The sequence below is a fragment of the Semicossyphus pulcher genome, unplaced genomic scaffold (genome assembly GCF_022749685.1).
Source record: "Semicossyphus pulcher isolate SPU_LCO1_2020_fin unplaced genomic scaffold, fSemPul1.0.p SCAF_2, whole genome shotgun sequence".
Taxonomy (NCBI): Eukaryota; Metazoa; Chordata; class Actinopteri; order Labriformes; family Labridae; genus Semicossyphus; species Semicossyphus pulcher.
This window is the reverse complement of record NW_027211693.1, coordinates 15,606,204-15,626,693: the sequence shown is the minus strand read 5'-3', so window position 1 is coordinate 15,626,693 and position 20,490 is coordinate 15,606,204. Positions and strand designations below refer to the sequence as shown.

Below are 20,490 nucleotides of genomic sequence, written 5' to 3'. Positions count from 1 at the left end.
GAGGAACTTTTGGTTTGTGTTGATTTTGGCGCCACCTGTGGACAAAGCCGTACTTCTTATCTCTTTGCTGATTTTGTCCTGTACACGCTTAAGTAGTGTTTTAAACAAAAAAGGTCATCCTGCTTTCGTTAACCGTCATATGTATCACTCACTTCAAATCTTTGCCCTGGAAAATGTAAACAAATGCGTACAGTTAATCACTTCGACTGACGCCTACCTCCCCACCAGCAGTTTCAGGCATGAAAAATAACTATATAGAAATAATCAATCTTGTCACTGACTTAGTCTGGCTTGCTTTTGTGGGTCATATAGATATATCAGCATTAGTTCCAGTCTGTTTCATAACCAGTGAAAAACTCATAAACACATGCATTACTAAGCATTCATTGTCTGATGCTGGTAAATATTCACATTCTGGTAAACCTTTAAAATGAATGTAGTACAAAAATTAACTATATAAAAGGAGGAGAAAGATTTAAAGCTCGATTTTGAGTCCACACCTCTTTCTGGGTTGACACACTGGTCACTGTCATATGACTTCCATTTCCTGGTACAGTCGGCGGCTGCAAAGCTACACCTCAAACACCGCTGGCTGAGCGTTCCTGTCGGGTTATTTTTCTCTCCGGTGGCTGACACCCCTAACTGCTCGGCCATCATGTACCGATATGCTGCATTTGTTTTATTGCTCGCATCTGGAATCGGTATGTACTTTTACCTTTTTTGGTATTTAAATCCGTTGAAAAACTGTGAGATAAATATTGCTACCCTTTACTGCGAAGTGACGCGGGTAAACTTCTTGGACACCCCGGGCCCGGAGCTGTTGGGCACAGGCTAAATGCAGCTCTGGAAAACGGATTTTAAAAATGTCTTGTTGTTGTAAACGATCTTTAATTTTTAAAAATAAATGCTCTTTGGGTAAATTATCCTAACAGGCTTTAAAACGAAGCCGTCATCAGCTGTTGGAGCAGCATAGCTAGTCGTGATGTTTTGAAACTAGCTTGCTTGCTAATTGTTACCTACGTCAACAACATTAGACTGAATCGCTTAGCTCTAAAATATAAATATTCAACACAGCTGCTACATAGAGTTTCATGTCAGTGTATAAAAAAACGAACTATGCCTTGACTGCAATGAACTGCGAAGCTGACTTTAAAATTATGCTACCGCTCTGTAATGCGTTGGCCAGGTAGCATTAGCTAACTTAGTCGTTAGCATACGGGTTAGCTTAGCCGTTAGCATACGGGTTGGATAACACTTGTATTGACGCTAAAGTGTGGCTTGAGGATAAACCCGCAGACTGTCGATGTAATGTCTGCTGCTGAATAACATGAGTGACTCACACCAAGGTTAAATTAGGTAAAGTGATGCCCGAAACCGGGAAACTTCTAACATATAATCATTGTGTCCACTGGCTCTTATAGTTAGCATTAGCTACGTTAGGCAGTTTACTGTAAGCTAGCACGTGACTGCATATCACATAAGGACGCTCGTCCTTATGTGATATAGCTAGCGTTCAGTGGCGAACCCAGCTGACATAATATGTATATGCCTCCATAACATTGGACGTTAAAAGGCAAAAGATCTTTCTAAACAATATTATTATTATTTTTTGTTATTATTACTTGTATTTTAAGAGATGACATAACAAAAAAGACAATATTGACGCTACTGATAACAATAAGAAGAAAAAAAGATGGCTAAAAATAATAAATAGAGAAGAACAACTAGTAGGTTTTTGTTTGTTTTAAATAATATTACTTTCAATTTCAGCTGAGAGTTTTTAATTTGGGGCAACCTTAGTAATCAATTACTCTGTTAATACTAGCCAATGCTACACAATGTTAAGCAGTGCTGACATGTATTGGTGTTACACAACATTATGTGACCCATTAGGTTCCATGACCTTATCAGGTATTTCAGCTATGTTTGAATTACAAATATTTTTAACATACAATCTCACATACTGTGTTTGAATAGGCGTCACCACAGTTAGTTCCAACAAAATGATAACTGTGATTTCAATTAACCGAAATCAGTGCAAGAGAGAGACTTTACAATAAGTACTGACCCAGTTTTTTCAGTTGGGTTGAAGCTAAGTTTACGTCTAAAACTTGGTACTGTATTTTATAGCATGTTCACAAACCAACATGTGTGTTTGAGTTCAGGTCAGGTGCTTTATACATGTATGTGACGTTGGGATTGTGGTGAAGCTGTTGTTGATAAGCTGATGACTGTGCATATTTATAAAACCATAGAGTAATTGTGAACGGACCTTGGCCCTTAGTCTGTTCAAGTGAATACAATTTCTGAAAGCCAGTAAAAGGTACACTTCATTGTTGCAAGTATGACAGAAAATATTGTATTAAGAGTGTATTGATATCAACTTAGTGTCATGTAGTTCTTGCGTACACAAGAAATTGCTCAGAAATCCGATGATGTGACAGTAAAACTTTAAACTCAGTCTTTAAGTATATGAATGGGGGATATCATATCATTGTTTTACAACCTGAAAATGGCTTTTACAGATTGAATTAGGTTCCTGAAATCAAGGTCTTGTGTCGTCTTATTTTAGCACATGGAAATGATGGTCATCCATTTACACTGACTTGTTGGCTTTTGAAAGAAAGTAACCTATTTACCTGAAAATTTAGTGACATTTCTTTCCTTTTCAGCTGTCCAGCTGTCACATGGCGTTGAGGTGCGGGTCACAGACAGCGAAGACAAGTTATGCATATATGCCAATGTAATGGTGAACTTCTCAGTCTCATATGAAGTGTCTGGCAATAAGGTGAGTGACGTGATCTTTGTCACACTAACCATCAGTTATTCTACTTAACAGCTGGTCTAAGTACAACATCTGATAGTCTACTGTTTGTCATTTTTATTACATCACTTTACACAGTATCGTTATGTAATTTGAATAAAGCAATGTAGCTCTGCTCTTATCAGTCCAGCTCAACAGCGTGACTGTCATACTGCTCTTGTGGGAGCACATGTCATCAAGTGAAGGGGAAATGAGGGGAGTCACTATAAGCAGTTATATTTTTGCTATTCAGCTTTTCAGTCAATGAGTTTTCCTGGTACATTTCCTGCTATTGTCTTTTCACAAGTGTGTTGTTGTGCTAGAGAGAAGAGTTCACAGAAATGTTAAACTCGTATTAAATATCCTTCTAGCTTGAATGTATTTGTCATTGTAGCGGTCTACCTGACCCTATCTTAATAATGTTCATGTTGTATACAGGGGAAATGTTTTAAGTAATAAAAAAGTGTTTTTAAAGAGTTAGTTGTTTATTTGAAGTTGTTTTTTTGCCAGAAGAAATCAGAAGATCAATTAAAGTACTAAAATACATTGTCTATTACTTGTTCAGTGGTAGATGCTTTGTTTAAAATAAATTATACCCTTTTAGGATGTCCTTAAGGTCTGTTAAGTTTGCTTTGAAACACTTTATCAATAAGACCACTCTCTGCTCTCTTTAAGACTGAAACAGCTGAGATTGAACTCCCAAGTAAAGTCACAACAAATGGAAGTGACTGCAGTTCTACAAGTTCTATGTTGAAGATTAATTTTGGAGAAGGACACTCCTGGAGTGTGAACTTCACCATCAATGGATCAAACTATGAGGCAGACTCCATCACCTTTGCCTACAACCTCGGCGACAAATCCCTCTTCCCCAATGCTACGTCAAATGGTAACTTGTTCCCCTGATAGTTAAAACATATATACACATACACTCATTCATGATAGGCTTTTGTGCTGATGCTCATGTGCTTTTTTTCATTTCTTCTAGACACCATCCCTGTTATCGTGACGCCGGAAATTTCAGGTGTGGTCAAGGACACCTGCTACTCATGCAAGAGTAGCGACACCATTGAATCGAAAATGGTCAATCAGACTCTGTGGAACGTGCTCATACAGGCTTTTGTCAGCAACAACAGCAAGAGTGAGAACAGTAAGTACAGCTGCAGCGTCACATCTCATCGTGACTGTTTTATTTCTCTCCTGTCTTTACTGACGGACAATTCTCTCCCCTTTTCTCCTCACACAGTTACCTCTTGTGCTGCTGATGTACCCGTAACCCCCGCTCCCCCCACCACTCATGCCCCCACCGCCGCTCCTACCACAAAGACAACCCCTGCCCCTGTTCCTACAACCACCCCGACCCCCACTCTCCCCCCACCCAGTGTTGGGAATTACAGCGTCAAACGGGATGAAAACAGCACGGCCTGTCTGTTGGCCGAATTTGGCCTGCGGATCGGTGTGAAGCAGGGAGAGGTATATTCACCAACACTGAATTAATCTTGTTAAGCTCCTTGTTTTCTAGATAATGCACAAATAAAGCCCCCGCTGATTGGATTCTCTTCTCTTCCCCCTGTTATAGAAATATCAGGAGATGAACTTTGACCCTAATGGGACCTCAGTCACTGGAAAATGTGGAGACAACAGCAGCGATCTGGTGGTGACGTCAAACACAATGACCATCATGCTCACTTTCACCAATGTAGGTCCTCAACAATATGTTGTTATATGCATTTTATTAACCTGCCTGACATGTTCTAAGTGTTTAAAGGATCCATGAAAGTCTGTAAGATTAAGATAAGCAATAGTACTCTATTAAAAATGCAATTTCCCAATTATAGATTACAGTGGTTCCCAACCTTTTTGGTCGGCTTCACCCCTGCAGCTGTGTCAGATAGGTTGCAAGACAAACACGTCCTTGGATCTAAAGCTAACACTAGGTTTTTGTGTTTTGAAGTTATACAAACAAAATATGAATTTGCAAAAGTAGGACTTAAATCTATTACTTTTAGCTATCTATTTAAACATTTCTTTCCCCTGCCACCTTTCACTGCACTCTTAAAGGAGCGTTGTGTAGGATTTAGTGACATCTAGTGGTGAGGTTGCAGATTGCACTCAACTGATAACCACTCTCCTCACCCTCCTATTCCAAGCATGTTAGAGAATCTATGGTGGCCAGGAAAAATGCAAAGGCACTCTCTAGAGCCAGTGTTTGATTTGTTCTTTCTGGCAGCAGAAACATGGTGATCATTCTTAAACACAGTTATTGTTATTTTCAGCTGAAGAGTATACTCTAATGAATACATACTTAGAAATATTTAATCCCATTTCTGCCAGTTGATCTCGTAAAATGTTAGACATAAAAGCAAATGTCACTTGTCCCTGGAAAAACATCTAGAAATGTTGCATCCCAGGCGTCCTCATGCTGAGTCAGTGTGTTACTAAACTTGTATTTTCTGTCTGACAGGACACAAAGAAATTCCGCCTGCACGCTCTGAACATCACCGGAAAGACGAGCTCTGGTAAAAACCATAATCACATCTACTAAAATAGACTGGGCGCCATGTAAAGAAGCGAGGTAATGTTTAATTTTTTCTTCATATTTGTGTGTTTCTTTTCAAGGCGCTGTGTTTTCTGAGGCCAACACCAACCTGAGTCTGTGGGAGGCGGCTGTCGGTGCCTCCTACATGTGTAACAAAGAGCAGAACTACACCATCACAGGCGCGCTCACGCTCTTCACCTTCAACCTTCGAGTGCAGCCCTTTGGAGTCAAGAAGGGCGTTTTCAGTACAGGTAGGTTATTCTTTAATGCCTCTTAAAACAGACTCTACTGAACAGGTCCTAACCAAACTGTGTCATAAGCTGAGTTACAGTCTGAGGAATTGTTCCGGCTGATGACCCCGACGGTTTGATGAGAAATATAATTTGAAGCAACCAAATTGATTGTTTTGTTAACATGTACCAGTTCTAGGGCTGGGCAGTGTGAAAATTGGTAAAGACAGTTTACCATTTTATATGCTCAAAACAAGTTTTTTTTAATTAGTTTTTAGTGTACAAAAAAAGTGAAATACGTTTTACATATTTTATTTAGGTTTTGCTCTGTTGATAATCAGTATTAGACAATCTCTTGCATGTTTAATCAGAGATGTCCAAGCCATGACTTTCGTAGAGAATTGACAAAATATGAATAAACACAATACTAAGAATTAAAAACAATTTTCAAGCACATAAAATGGATACTAGGAAGGATTGACTACATGTTTTTACATGTTGATTCGTCAGATTCACCTGACGCTTGATTACCATCACATGTGCCTTTAACTACTTTTTTTTACAGTGATGAGTAGCAATGATGTGATATTTTATGTGCTGAATAAGATGCCAAACTGCCACCGCCCAGCCTTAGCTTCAACTAGTGCTGTTTTACTTAAAATAAAATCATAAAGAAAGGAAAATATTTGATAACATTAACTTAAAATTTGAATTTTTTGGTTTTACATCCCTTAAAAATGAAGAAACGTCTGCTCTACCTGACACTTCAAACAAATCCAACCTATCTTCTGCAGAATCGCTTAATTTGTATAAAGTTAATCTACTCTTCATGCAATTGATGTTCATTCAAAATGCTCACAATGATGTGTGACAGCTTCAAAGTTGAGACAATTCAGCGTTGTATTTTGGCACAGTTTGAGAGCTCAAATGATCTGACGTGACCTGCTGCTCCACTTCAGTGTTGTTAATCAGAAAAAATCACTGTTCCACCTGTTGACTGACTCTCTCTTTATCTGCAGCCCATGAATGTTCATTGGATGACACCAGCATCTTAATCCCAGTCATTGTTGCCGCTGCTCTGGGCGGCTTGATTCTCATTGTAGTGATCGCTTACGTGATTGGTCGAAGAAAGACTTATGTTGGATATCAGACCCTTTAAATCCAGTTTGTAATCCTGAAATATCAAAGGGGTTTCCAAGCCTGGTCCTTGGGTTTCATGTGCAATTGATTAATTGGCAAATTAACTAAATAATTCACAAGTTGAACTAAAGAAAACACACGATGCTGTTTTATGGAAAACAAGATGTTACCAGCTGTTGGTATTCAAACTATTGGTCATTATGAGACAAGAAAAGCACAGAGTATTTTTGAATTTCAGGGTCTTCAATGATACTTCAATAAGAAGAGTAAAATCCTTGTTAACATGGGGGGTTTGGTGTTTTTCTCAAGGACCAAACTTGTCTACCCTGATGTGTGTGTTTCTTTACTTTTGTTTAATGGATGTCTTGTCCTTTTTTTAGTTGTGATTTTTGTTAATGAGCAAGTGCAAGATCCACACAAACCTATTGTTTTAATTCAAGAAATAACAATCGCATCAAAGACTTTAAATGTAGAGCTTAATAATTGCATTAATTTGACACATTTTTATCCCAAAATGTTGTTTCTGCAGGATGCTGCACTTGCTCTGCAGACATTCCCCTTTTTGTCATTATTTAATTTGAGTGTTTTACTTTATGGTTTGACTTTTCATCCACATAAATATTCACTTTAAGACATATAATAATTTGCCCTTTAATTCCCTCACAAATCAAAGGAAGATTGTTAAGCAGCTTTCTTATTTTGATCCCAGAAATGCATTAACCTGGATGAAGGTCAGCTTCACTTAGAAAATTGTAAAGGAAATATGCTCATGTTTGCCCCTGTAGAGCAGGAGAACCATGGGAATAATTGTCATGATTATGTGGCTTCAATCATATTAAGAATGTGAAATCAAAGTGTTTGTGGTTTTTGCATTAAGAGACCTTTTTCATGGAGCATGTTTTCATTTCAAGCACTTAAAAGTCCAGGTGGAAGTAAAGACATAAAAGACGACATTTCAGATTTAAGGCTCTGACAAACCTACATGGAATGAGGCCTGATTACACCTGTGCCTTTTCTGCTGCACCATGTCAAAATGCCTTCTGTTTAAAAGGTCTCTTACGTTTGCACATGCTCCAGTCAGAGAATATATCAGAAAAATAAGGTCAATGTTTTGTTTTCTCACAGAATATGTTTTGGCATTACATTTAGAAAAGGGAGAAATTTGGTGTGTAGGTATTCACTTTCAGCACAGACGACCCTGAAAGAGGATACATGCATACAAATGCACTATGGCGCTCTTTAGATTTTTGCATTATGTCAATACTGTTGTTACATTATATAACCTGTGTAAAGGCGTACGCTTGCTGCAGATGGATCAGGGGATGGAAAAACTCCTGGAAACTTTATTTCAAATGTTCAAGTATTTCTCTAAAGAAATGACGGAACAAGAAACGATTAAAATTTTAAGTTTAGAAAAAAATTATGTTTGCTAAATATGTAGCTACAGCCAGGAGGCAGTTAGCTGAGCTTAGCACAAAGACCAGGAACAGGGGGAAACATGTCTGCCTGGTAGTTTCAGCTAAGTAGTTTAAGCTAAGCTGACAGTCATTTGACCTTATGGGTCTAGTTTGATTAGTTTAGTTCAACAGTGCTGGCTCACATATGTCTTGAGATTTTGATGAAGAAATTGCCAAATCCAGTGAAGTATTTAATGTAATCTCACGTGAAATGGACACAACTGTCCAAATATTATTGGCAAATAGTGGGTTTTTTATCTAGAACCCTGTCGCTGATATAAAGTAAATAATGATACCAGGAATGCCTCCAATAGCGAGGAACACCAGTTCCAATATCATGATGAGAAAAAAGTTACACTTCTCTACGCCTTTTATTATAGATATTTTTTAGCGCACTGGAAGACAAAAATGGTATCTGAACATCTCCAAACTCAAAGTAAGAAGCTGAAATTAGTTTTTTAGGAGCTTTTATGTCGGGGGAATCGGTGCAGGTTGCTTTAATGCTGTGTTCAGGACGGAGGCAGGCCCGGAACGTGTCTAAGTTAGAAGGCCCGTGCGACACGTGGTAGAGGATGTTTATTGTTGCCTTATTCTAGCACAGTGCTGCGTACTGTTAGCCTTGTTTCAACTCTTCAGGACTGGAGCAATGCAGGCAGGAAACTATGCTGAATATGAGAGTGCTTTGCTTTTTAAGCTGCTTTCCTAGGACGTTGTACGTGTGTACGAATAATCGCTGTACATCAATTATGAGCTTTGATTTTTTTCTTGTGATTTTTGCTGCTTTCAGTATTTCAGCTTTGTACAAACTCAGTTGCCTTAATTATGAAGACGGTTTTGCAGCACCCGTTTAAATGTCTAATGTCGTGAGGTTAACTTCACCTGCTTCACCGCAGGTTCCTCATCATCACACCTGTGCCTTCCTCTATAACTCTGATTCAAGAACTCACTAATACTGTTTAGTTTGGTATGATTCGGCTCATTATTTAATTTGCCGTCACTAGTTGAGAACATTGCACATTCAAGTTCAGCAAAGGGAATTTGTGCTGCAAGACCGTCTCGTGAAAGATCATTTAACGTGTGTTTTGTGGCTACAAATGATTTCATCTCCATGCTCTCATGCTGTTAGCTGATATATTGGATTTCATATTGTGTGTCAGACTGAAGTGGAGCTTTTTAGTATTTTAAGACTCATGGAAATAAAATGCGTTGCTGCCCTGGACACCTGAGTATTTTTGTTCCATTGTTAAAACCATGATGCTGTTTATGCTTTACATACTTGGGTGCTTCTTCCTTCCTTTCAGGCGTTCATTCATAACTATGACTTCATTTTAATGCTTCTGTTCAGCCTGTTAAGACATTCACCTCTCTGCTCTCTTCATTCTCGTCTAGCTGTGGAATGCCAGACTGATGCAGACAACTTCCTTGTTCCCATAGCTGTCGGAGTTGCCCTGCTTGTTCTCATTGTTATCGTTCTGATGGCCTATTTCATCGGGAGAAAGAGAAACATGGCCACCGGATACGAGTCTTTCTAAATTACCTTGCCTCGTGTAGATCTTTATGCTGAACAGCATAAGTGGGTTGGTGAACCGCTGCCTGTTTTTCTCGCTGCTTTTGTCTGATTGTGAAAAAATTACCAACTCATGTTGTACTGATCCTTCTATGTGGTGTTTCATGCTGTTGACTGACTGACTCTTGATATTTTGGGAAGTATGCTCACTGGTTGTTTTGTAAAGAGTTTAATGACAAGATAAATACTGCAGCCACTTAGCTTAGCGTAGCATAAAGACTTGAGATGGGGAAACCAGCTAGCCTGGCTCTGTCCTAAAGTAGCAAAAATCTGCCTACCAGCACCTTTAAAGCTCGCCGATTAACATGTTATAACTTCGTTTATATGCAAGATACCAGTAGTGAAATATATTTGGAGTGTTTGCAGTGAGTTGGAACCTCAACTGGTTCCCTTTGTTTCTATGAAAATAACTTAATGGGTGAATACGGCAGAAGAAAGCACCTAACCCGGCGTGTTTCCCTGGGCCTTGGTAAGAGACCAGGAAGCTGCTCTCTGCCTTGAAAAAGTGCGACCCAAAAAACACTGTTTCTTTTACTCTTTGAATTTTGTCCACAACAAACAAACAAGATGTAACATTAAATAATTATAATTTAAGATATAAATTAAACAAGATATAAGATTAATTTGTGTTCTTAAGAGGTTCTATTTTGCAGATTTTGTTGACTTCTAGCTGCTCTCCCGTTTCCTGTCTTAATGCCAAGCTAAGCTAACCAGTGCTGTATTTTTTATTGGATTGACATAAAAAAAGAAGTGATGTTGATCTGCTGCCTATTTTAGACAGCATTTTGCATTATTCCCAGACTATCCTTTAACATTTTATGTGATCATTCCTTTTGAGTATTTAATGACCTTTCCTGTAATTTGATCCCCTTTTTTATAGGTTTGATCTCCTTTTCTTTCTGCTCGGCTGCTTTGTCTAATCCTTATTGCACTGTTTATATCCCTCTCTTTTTTCTCTGCTGACTAAACCACTAACTTGCTGTGTGTCTCCTTTCTGTCTCCTCTCTGTCTCCTTTCTGTCTGTCAGCTGAGGAATGCTTCCTGGACTCTGATTTGAGCTTTTTGGTGCCCATTGCGGTGGGTGTCGCGCTCAGCTTCCTAATCGTCCTTGTGCTTATCTCTTACCTGATTGGCCGGAGGAAGAGTCGCACTGGCTACCAGTCTGTATAATCCAACCCAGCTGCTTCTGCCTCTCGCATCCTTCTCAACCTTCCCAGCTCCTTTTAAAAACACCTACCAAATCTCTCCGCTGCCCGTCAGTGCATCCGAAAAAAAATCCCAAATTTCTGCTTTTTTCCGTCTCCCTTTAAAAATAACCGTTTTTCTCGTACACAGCTTAAAAATTGATCCCAGCAACAACCCCGATGATTTCCTTTTGTTTTGCTTTGATGCCAATGACTGAAACAAGTACCAAAACATTTATGATCAATATTGCATCGTTTGATTGTAGACTGCATGTTTTGAAACTTTAAATTTATGGCTGTGAGTAGCCGTCCACCTCCTCCCCAGAGAGCCCTCCCTCCTCCCGAACCCCAGAGAGGCTTTTCCCTCTCGCTTCCTGTGCTGTATAATAGTATCCGTGTAAATTACTCTCTTGTATAGAATGAATGGACATTGATTTTTGATGACGTGAATGTACGAGCAAGCTAATAGAGACACTGTTGTCATTCACACCCCAGTCCAGACTCCACTGTTTCTTTAATGTTTCTTTAACCATCACTTTACATAAACTAACATTTTAATGAAAGTGTTGCACAAAGAGTCAGTTAAGTGTAGCTCGATGAAAGGGACACTAATTTATCACGACACTTTACCAGCAATGGGACCAGTTTTTGTGTTTTATTGGAAATAAATGATGTTAGGTGTCTTCATTTCCTTAAATGTTCTCTTAAAAGATTTCAGTATTTTGTGAATTAATTATAATGTTGTTCCCTTACAAACACATGTTAATTTAGACGTTAAACACGAGGATATTTGGCCACCTAACCCAAACCTTCAGGGGTCAACAAGGTCGTTAATGTGATTTAACAACTACAGTTGGTTGGGAGTAAGGTCCCAACACTACCCTCCATATAACAGCACAGTAACATCAACAGCATGAGCAGTTCCAGTATGAATACTACGATCATCTTCATCTTTTCATGTATATAATCCTCAGTTCTGTACATTCGATCACTCCCCCCCTGACAGTTTCGTGCCTTTCTGTTGTGCACCTCTGAGTCGCTTGCTTGAAGCTTGTCTCCATCTGATGAAGAATGTGATACGATGAGCTTGTTTAACACAAGTGGGGAACAAATTAAATAAAGTTTCGTTCTTGTTTTGTATCACTGTCGTTCTTTTGAAGGTGTGTTTTTCCACTCTCGAGTTGCGGAACTGGAAGCGCGTGAGTCTCTCGTGACAAAAACTGAATACAAAGGTCAGCGGCTCGTAAACGACGCATTCCCGCTGCTGAGTGAACCGCTGCGATCGCTCAAACTGTCCGCTCGACTTTGGTCAACAAGGTACTTTTTATAACCTGGGATGGTTCACAGAGGTATGACTCTCACCCAATCTATTACTGGCGTTCACCCAGAGGTCACACTGCGTGGTGTATGATGCCTGACTCATTGCTGAGATGTAAACAGTTGATCACATGGGCTCTACTTCCAGGTTGTTTGAGGTCCCACAGGTCTCACCGTCTAAAATCTATCAAATATTTATCTTGAAATAGTTCAAATTTCCTCTGACATTATAATAACCCAACATGTAGAAAACCAAATTAGATGTATGTAGGGACAGTATTTTCCCCATGTGCGGTGCCTTACGCCCTGTGTCGAGAGTTTTGCGAGCCTTATGCACATCTTTTTGTCAGCCATCTTGTCACTAATTGTATATGCTATAGCAAATCCCAAACCTACAGGAAACCTCATTTTTACTTACAAGTGGATTACTTGTATATACTATAGAGATGTAATTCTATTGTTGGTGATCATCGGTCTTTAAAGATGCACTCAGAGTTTTGCTCTTTTAACTTTACTGATGGTCTGGCTACATCCACGACTCCCTCATCCCTGCAGATCTTCTTTTACCTTTTCAAATCATTGAAAAAATGCTTCGCACATCCCTTTCAAAACAGGTGCGTAGGAGAGGAACAGGTCATACAACAAAAAAAGTGTAAACTCCTGCACACTGTCTAACTTGCAGAAATGATATTAATTTGCAACCTTTCGTTTTGCATGATGAAGGTCTTGTACCGAAACGTTGCAAACAAATATAATTTCTGCAAGTTAGACTGTGCGGGAGTTTAAACTTTTTTTTGTTGTGTGACCTTTTTAAATTAACTATCACAACCCAATACTGGAAAAATATCTACCACTCAATACTGTTTAAAGCCTACACTTATGAGTCACTCTGTGCTCGAACACAGTGTTTATTATGGATGATCCATGACAAGCACCCCTCAGGTTCAGATCGGGCACTGATTTCCTCCTAATCACCCACCTTTAGGTGTCTCCATCATTGCCCACGTGGGCGTTTGGGTCCCCCAGCAGAACTTTAGAGTCCCCAGGCAGAGCCCTTTTTAGGACTCCACACAGGGACTTCATCTGTTCAAATATCTTCAATACCATATGACACTCCCATCATCATCATTACAGCTGTTGTTCATGTTTACTGTCAGGTGTTCAAAATTTCAGGAAAGGACTACCATCTACATCTACATCTATTTATTGCTGAGAAAATTAATTGCTTGTACAAGGACCTTTTCTGTTTGGCTCACTCCAGTCTGCACGCAGTTATCTGCACTCAGCCGCCCAAAAAAGGATAACCTTTCCTAATACATTTGTGCTTTATATACTCTGTGTGATGCATGTGATGCTAATTAGCCTTAGCAACTAAGCTTCAATCATTGGTGAAAACTGATGGAGGGAGCGACGGTTTAGACCTCCACTCCCTCGTCGTTGATGGAGGGACAAGTCCATGCCCCCAGCCACCCAATCAGCGGGGTCAACACCCTGTAAAAAAAGATCCTCCCTGCCCTCACGTACTCTGCCTCCCTCTCTTGGGGTGCTGCAGGGATGCGGCCTTATCTGTAACTTTCTGGGAGATACAGGAACTCCTTATATGGAGTTTATTTTTCAGTTCGCAGCCTTGAACTTATCTTGGTGATTCTCAGTGAGCAATTTCTCACACTCTAAACGGAGGCCTAAGAACCTTTATGAATATTTGTGCTCTTTAGTATGATCCACCTGAGTAACCTGGCTTAAACTCTCCTATGTATTAATCCATCGTAACACGGGACTAATGACAGGTCCCTTCATTCTGTAGGTTTTGTGGGCATAATTACAGATGTATAATATAATAATAACTGCTGACTATCAAGTTTTAGCAGGACAAATTTATATTATAATGTTTTAAGAGTTAAGTAACTAAGGTTGCGATAAACAACATTGTACTCATAATAATAGCATAGACGAGGAAAACCATTGTATTAAAAAATAAAAGTACTGCTGAGGTCTCTATATCATAAGTAAATACACCATTTGTGGAGGCCTACTGAGAATTACAGGTTAAATATGAGCTGACTGCTAAACTATATAATACAAAGTTAATGAGGATTACCAGTATATTGTGGAAGAAAAGTTACAGTCCAAACCAGAACATTGTATTTATTATACGAACTATAATAGGAATAAATACAACATTGAGACCGTGTTTAGTAGCACAGTTCAGGCAGGATTAGTACTATAACACAACAGTTATACTTTTTAAATGGTACAGAGCTTTCACAAACTACTTCACAGGACAGTATGTCTCTTTATTGATCAGTCATTTGTAGTATTTCATTTTGTTTTTACAAAAGAAGGCGAGAAGTGATGCTTTATCATAAATGTATAATTCTGCTCTAGTCAACAAAAATATAGTAATAGTGTATTTGCAGTCATTTATTGTCTTTTTTACTGTGCAAGTACAGCACAAGTCCTGCTCTCAGTGTTTGCATGATAGTTCTTTGACTTCTTACAATATACATGTTTGAAAAATATAATGCATAAAAACAAATTAGTACACTTCATCACATGGAAATATGCACACAAAACCATGATCTAACCTGATAAAACAATAGCTAATTGCCGTTTAATGTTTAAGTCATAATCGTATTTGCATAGCCAGAACTGCTAACTATTGGGCAGAGTGTCATTTAGTTTGATTAATCTCGCTAATCATTACAAAATATCAGGAATTTTAACTCTCTACGCACTCGTCCTGTGCTCAGCACTGTGTGTTGTGGGTGCAGGTGCCCGTAGCACGCTCAGGGTAACAAAGGTACGACAGAAACACGAGTAAATATCTACTTCTTGAGGAATTTGTTTCACAGCAGAAGACATGAATATTTAAGTAGAAGATAAGGAGGGGGGAATTACATGTTTCACGGGAAATAATGGTTCAACAAAACTTTTTTCTCATACATCAAACTGCCTCTTTGTCACGGACGCATCCTGCCGGCAGCGATATATTTGCCTCACGCTCCGACGTCCAAGGAAAAGGTCACGCTGCCCAGGTAGCGGTCAGTGGGTGAATCATTAATGATGCCCTTTCCGTTCAGTTTGCACTGTATTTGGAAGTGAGTGTCGTACTGCAGTCCTGCAAAACGCACAGCCACCACCGGTGAAGAGTAGTTCACCTGAGACACAAGAGTCAAAGACATACCAGGTGTTATTTCAGACTTCAAAGATCTATAAATCTACATATGGATGAATCTGTCACTCACATGTCTGAGCTTCCCGTAGTATGGGTAGTACTTCAGCTCAAAAATGCTTTTGGGAAAAAATTCGACTTCTCCCAAAGCTTCTGGAGGTCCTTTCTGAAAGAGGAAGAACTGTAGTGAGTCACACTTGCTTGCATTCCAATACATTTTTAGATGTATTGCTTTTGACTGAGATTAAAGACTGTTGGGATTACTTTACCTTAACTCCACAAGTCACATTTATTGGTTTGCCCTGGCCAGGTAAGTAACCAAGAATCTGTAAAAGTAAGAAAAAAGTTAGAAGTCAGATAGAATCTTGGTTGCATGCCAAGATTGTGCTGACTCATTTTTCTTTGTATATTTTTTGTTGTATGTAGACATGATTCACCTTATTTGCTGCCATATTTTTTTATAAATAATACAATGTACAGGTTTAATTTTAACTTCATTCTGTGCCCCTGCTGTTGTATGTCCCCTGTTTTGTCTCTTTAGTGATCTACTGCTTCACACGTTTACACTCGTCTTACCCGGTTCATTCGGAGGAGGACGCATGGCCTTCCCTGAGAATAGCCATAGTGGGGGTCCCGCAGCCCCGAACATTCCCCCAACCAGGACCTCTTAAACTGACACGCTTTCCGCTCTGAGCTCTCCTCCAGGTCGTCCTGCATGAAGTATCTGTCCTGTGTGCAGCGAATGTTCTTCCTGTCCTGAGCAGCGTCGTTATATGCTGAAAAAATGGAGAGAGAGAGAAGGAGGGAGAGAGAAAAAGAGAGAGCATAAATAAACCCTTGCTAAAGCAGTACCCTGCCAGACTCAGGCCTCTGATTAAGGAAGTTTAACAAAAGCTGGGCGTGAAAAAAAAAACACATTGAAAGGCTGCACTCTGCCCACAAAGAGGCTTCCCTTCCCAGCATGCCCTGCAGGAACCGAATGGAAAAAGGGGACAAAGGTGGTGAAGATGAGGATTAACTCGTTGCATGCCCACTTCAAACCCAACAACCTCATCAGAAACAGACTTACATCTTAGATAATCATCCATAGACCGGGCGTACTTCTTCCAGGATTTGCGATCAGAGGCGTTGAAGGCGATATCGTGGCCCTCTAGGTGCGGGGCCATCGTCATACCTGCCAGTGGAGACCCAGAGACAGTCAACTGTGCTGAGACTCAAGTACAAGCGACGGACAGAAGGATGGTGGAGGGTGCAGTGGAGTGGATTGAGTTTGGGGTTATATTTACCTGGTGGCATCACTCTATCATTGAAGGTGGGATGGTAGGGACTAATAGACCACATGAGGCAAAACAAACAGCCGCCAAACATGGCCGCCAGAAATATATATAGTGCAGCGTAGAAGAGAAGGATGAGGCCTGAAAGAGAAGAGGGAAATGTTGTTAGGGAGAACATCTGATGCTGTAATCGGCTTATGTAACATCTCTTTATAAAAACTGTCTCTGATCTGAGTGGGTAAAAACAATGAACCATAAAGACGCTCAGACTGTGTGGTCTGTCTGGACTCCAGCTACTGTCCTTGATCAGGACGCTCACTAATTTGTTCACTCATACAAAAGCATGTCTGGACGTGGGAATAACTGTGATTGTCCTGGTATAAAATCCACTGTACTGAGCTAATGTGAGAACCTCGTAACAAAGACGCAAAGGGAACTAAGATTGTGGTGCAATTTTCAATTGAACAGTCCATTAGCAACTAATCAAGCCAAACGTGCCCTAAATGAAATGGCTTTTGCTGTGCGGGCAATTTCACAGGGGACTAGCTACCGCCAGCCCTGCGTCCCCGGAGCCACAAAGGCCTTTCTGTTTGAGCTCAGTGAGAATTCTCCCAGCTGTCCTTTCACTTAGGAACACAGTGAACCTCCGGTTGCCATCGTAGTGAAGGTCTTTTGCAGCCATAGAGGCCCGGCCAGCTCCAAGGAGCCCCAATCACCCCACTCTGGTATTGTGTCCTCTGTTACACACTCGTCTCACAGGACACACAGCACAGACTTCAACTCAGGGCCTTTTTCTTCATCACACACACGGGGCCCCACTCCTCCTGCACAAGTGTGCGCACACTGGTTATGTAGCTGAAATCTCTGCCTGGGATCCAGCATCTCAGCTTATGCATGTACAGCACACTTTGCTGGGATATACTCCCTTTACACTCAGTTGGATCATGTTTGCCATTGTGTACCGTGAAGCAGAGGGTGGGGGCTCTGCAGCATCACGTAGCAGCTCCTTTGGAATACCAAGAGGCTGCTCCATCATCATTGACTCAACAAACTCGTCCGGGCTTTCGCTTCTGCCAAAAAAGGTTTGCCTGCACCAAAGCTCAGTTTGGCAGAGAGCTCTATGGATTAAAAAAAGGCAACTCTACGTGTTTTACTGCAACTGAGAGGCCATAAGCATGCTAAGTTCAGCGAGGAGGTCGCCAAAGGCTTTGGGAAAGAGGCTGTGGAGAGCATGGTAAGATGTAGAGGAATGTGATTCCTGGCCAATGCGAGGCCCAGAACAGCGTGCACCCGCTGGGGATGCGTCCCCAGGCAGTCTGTTTTTGTCGGGACATTCTGAATCGTCCATGCACCTATGTAAACATTGAGCATAAGGACACACACACACTTTGAGGAGACATTTCTCAGCCCTTAACTATCCCAGAGTGCATCTTTTAAAGACGTGTGCTTTAAAGCTTGTTTAAAATTATTCAACCGTAACAGACTTCATATTAGATGTGTTATTATTAAAAACATGCAGTTAAAATAAAGTTAGCAATCATCCAAACGTCCCTCCCCACATCCCAAACACAGAGAACCTATCTTTCTTCGTCAACTCACTCCAGCTCTTTCCAGAGCGACCCATGAATTCGTTGGTCTCTGCATTCCACAGGTACGTCTTCAGGTCGTCTATTTTCTGGTGGAGTGTCCTCTGTGGTAGCGGCCTGCGCTTCCACCTCTCAAAGTTCAGGTCTTCCTGCTCCAGAGGCTGGTGCTCGGCCAACTCCTCCTGCTCTTCCTCCAGCTCTTGGCCATGTTTGAGAATCACTTTGTGAGGCTGGTGGAAAGAAGAAGAAGAGAAAAAAAAGCCCTCACCACACATATTCTCAACTGCTCAGTTCTGCAGTCGGCCCTATTTTTTCTTTTCAAATCACTGCAGGAATAAAAATGGCATGCCTTCTGCTCCGAGTATGACCGATGCTACAAACTGCCAGAGAGTGCTCTGCATATTAATGACCATCGCACTGCTGGTCCTGTCCCCCTGTTTCTGCAAATTATAAACCCGCTGGTGACCTTTGTGGCACTCGTTGGGAGAGCTGACCTCCTCTGAGTGGACCCTCCTGCTTGGAGCAGCAGCTGCAGACAGCAGAGCTGGAGGGTCACTCTGACAGCCAGATGTTACTCACTGACTCTCAGCATCCTCAGGCCAGGACACACAGATCCCAGAGGAGCCGCAGGACACAAGTCATTCGTGAGAAACTGGCCTTTCAAAGAATCAATTAATTAATTTTTAATAGTTTTATGACTTTCAGTCTTTTGCCAATAAAACCACTAGATTATTGAGTTTAGATAAGAGTGCTCATTGGTTAAAAAAACTTGGATTGCTTGTGAAAATATGATCTTAATTTCTGCATTTGCTTCTGGGAATAAATTGAGTAAAAAAAGTAATATGTTTTTCTGTCTAATTTCAGCACTTACAAGACTTGGTGGATGATTTTTAAGGAGCGTCTCTTCAGCTCCTCCCTCTGTGGAACTGGGCTCCATCTTCTTCACAGAGAGAAAAGGTACTTGTTAAACCAATCACATCCAGCACCGTGCCATTGACACAAAAGAGACGCATCTTTACATCTGCAAACTTTGTCAAGTTCAGCAACTTTTTTACAAAAACTTTTCAAAACAAAGCTAAACTATCTGAATAAACACAAAAAACTATTATTGAATCAAATCCAATGAAAGTTCTGACCTACCTGAAGTTTTCTTTTCAATGCAAAACGCGGATTAATACGTCGAGAACCCTCTTGACCCCCAGAGCGACAAAAATAATGTTTGTCAAAAAGTTTTGGGGGGTTTCATTAGAAAGTTTTAGGCACGCGGGTGTGGAGAACCTCCTTCAACTAGGCGCGCATCATAGTGAATGAACGCTGGACGGAGGAAATCTGGGGGTGGGATGCAAAGTGCTTTTTTTTATTTGGTCCCAAAGACGTTTTGGCAGCGGCCTGGACCACAGCACTGCATTCTGTACACGCACACCATCAGCCATTGTCTGCTAAGCTGGGCTAAGACTGAAGCCTGAATACAATATTTATGGCTTAACCCAGCACAAGACACTGTTTCAATCGCTGCCTGGCTGCATACTGTACGTGCACAAAAGACCCTCCAACAATAAATTATTTTTCTCCTGTTGTCATTTAAATTCGTATAGATCTGGCGTATCTTTGGCATGAAACAGGTGCATCATCATTGTAATATCTGTCATTAGTTATTGTCCCTGCACATGCATGCATACTAATCCAGTTGCGGACTCTTCTTGCAGCGAACCAGAAGCTCACCTCCGCTGAAGATCAAGTAGTCCTCCTCATCCCTAACCCTATCTGCACTCCGGTCACGTAACGCTCGGTTAGTACCCCGTGTAAAAGTGGGAGAGGGGGGACTTCAGGGACTTTTTTTTTTTTTATCCCCCTCCTCTTCTTTTTACATGAAAAGAGAAATTGCGTCATGGAAAAAATCGGTTCTTTGAGATTTGCGCAGCAAAAACGTGCACGCGTTCCTCTGCATGTGTGTACGTGTGTGTTCAAGTGACTGTACTTCACAGCAAAGGCCAACGATTCTTCTAACCACATAAGAACATTTGCAGAAAAGCAAGTCATCAGAACATCTGCAGGGAGGGCCTGTCTGCATTAATTCCATGGGCCTGTACGTGCACATAAACTTAAACGTGAGCATTCCCTATAAAAGTGCCTATCTTGAATGTGAACTTAAAAGGCTACTTTTTCAATGCCTTGTCCTTCCACGAGGTTAGACATGCATTTGCACAGGGGATGTCCCTTGGCA

The 20,490-nt window shown here is 40.7% G+C and overlaps 2 protein-coding genes across 4 annotated transcripts; one reads left to right on the top strand and one right to left on the bottom strand.

The window, feature by feature from the left end:
• The first annotated feature begins 572 nt into the window (after positions 1-572).
• lamp2 (lysosomal-associated membrane protein 2) lies at positions 573-12,057 on the top strand. Of its 2 annotated transcripts, none has more exons than XM_069669653.1 (9): positions 573-701; positions 2,673-2,788; positions 3,479-3,689; positions 3,789-3,950; positions 4,047-4,273; positions 4,380-4,499; positions 5,265-5,319; positions 5,420-5,590; positions 10,761-12,057. In XM_069669653.1, exons 1-9 carry the CDS (start codon positions 656-658, stop codon positions 10,901-10,903), a joined length of 1,251 nt encoding a protein of 416 aa, XP_069525754.1. In that variant the 5' UTR covers positions 573-655; the 3' UTR covers positions 10,904-12,057. The 2 variants fall into 2 exon arrangements, with proteins under 2 accessions (XP_069525754.1, XP_069525755.1); XM_069669654.1 differs by lacking the exon at positions 10,761-12,057 and adding an exon at positions 6,589-9,385.
• Positions 12,058-14,361: 2,304 nt separating this feature from the next.
• atp1b4 (ATPase Na+/K+ transporting subunit beta 4) lies at positions 14,362-19,574 on the bottom strand. 2 transcript variants are annotated; one of them, XM_069670607.1, is made up of 9 exons: positions 19,407-19,574; positions 19,138-19,206; positions 18,280-18,496; positions 16,693-16,821; positions 16,476-16,580; positions 15,983-16,182; positions 15,676-15,732; positions 15,480-15,572; positions 14,362-15,392 (listed from the first exon to the last, which is right to left on the bottom strand). In XM_069670607.1, the coding sequence occupies exons 2-9, from the start codon at positions 19,201-19,203 to the stop codon at positions 15,231-15,233; spliced, it is 1,029 nt and encodes a 342-aa protein (XP_069526708.1). In that variant the 5' UTR covers positions 19,204-19,206; positions 19,407-19,574; the 3' UTR covers positions 14,362-15,230. The 2 variants fall into 2 exon arrangements, with proteins under 2 accessions (XP_069526708.1, XP_069526709.1); XM_069670608.1 differs by having other exon boundaries at positions 19,138-19,203.
• Between the last annotated feature and the right edge of the window lie 916 nt (positions 19,575-20,490).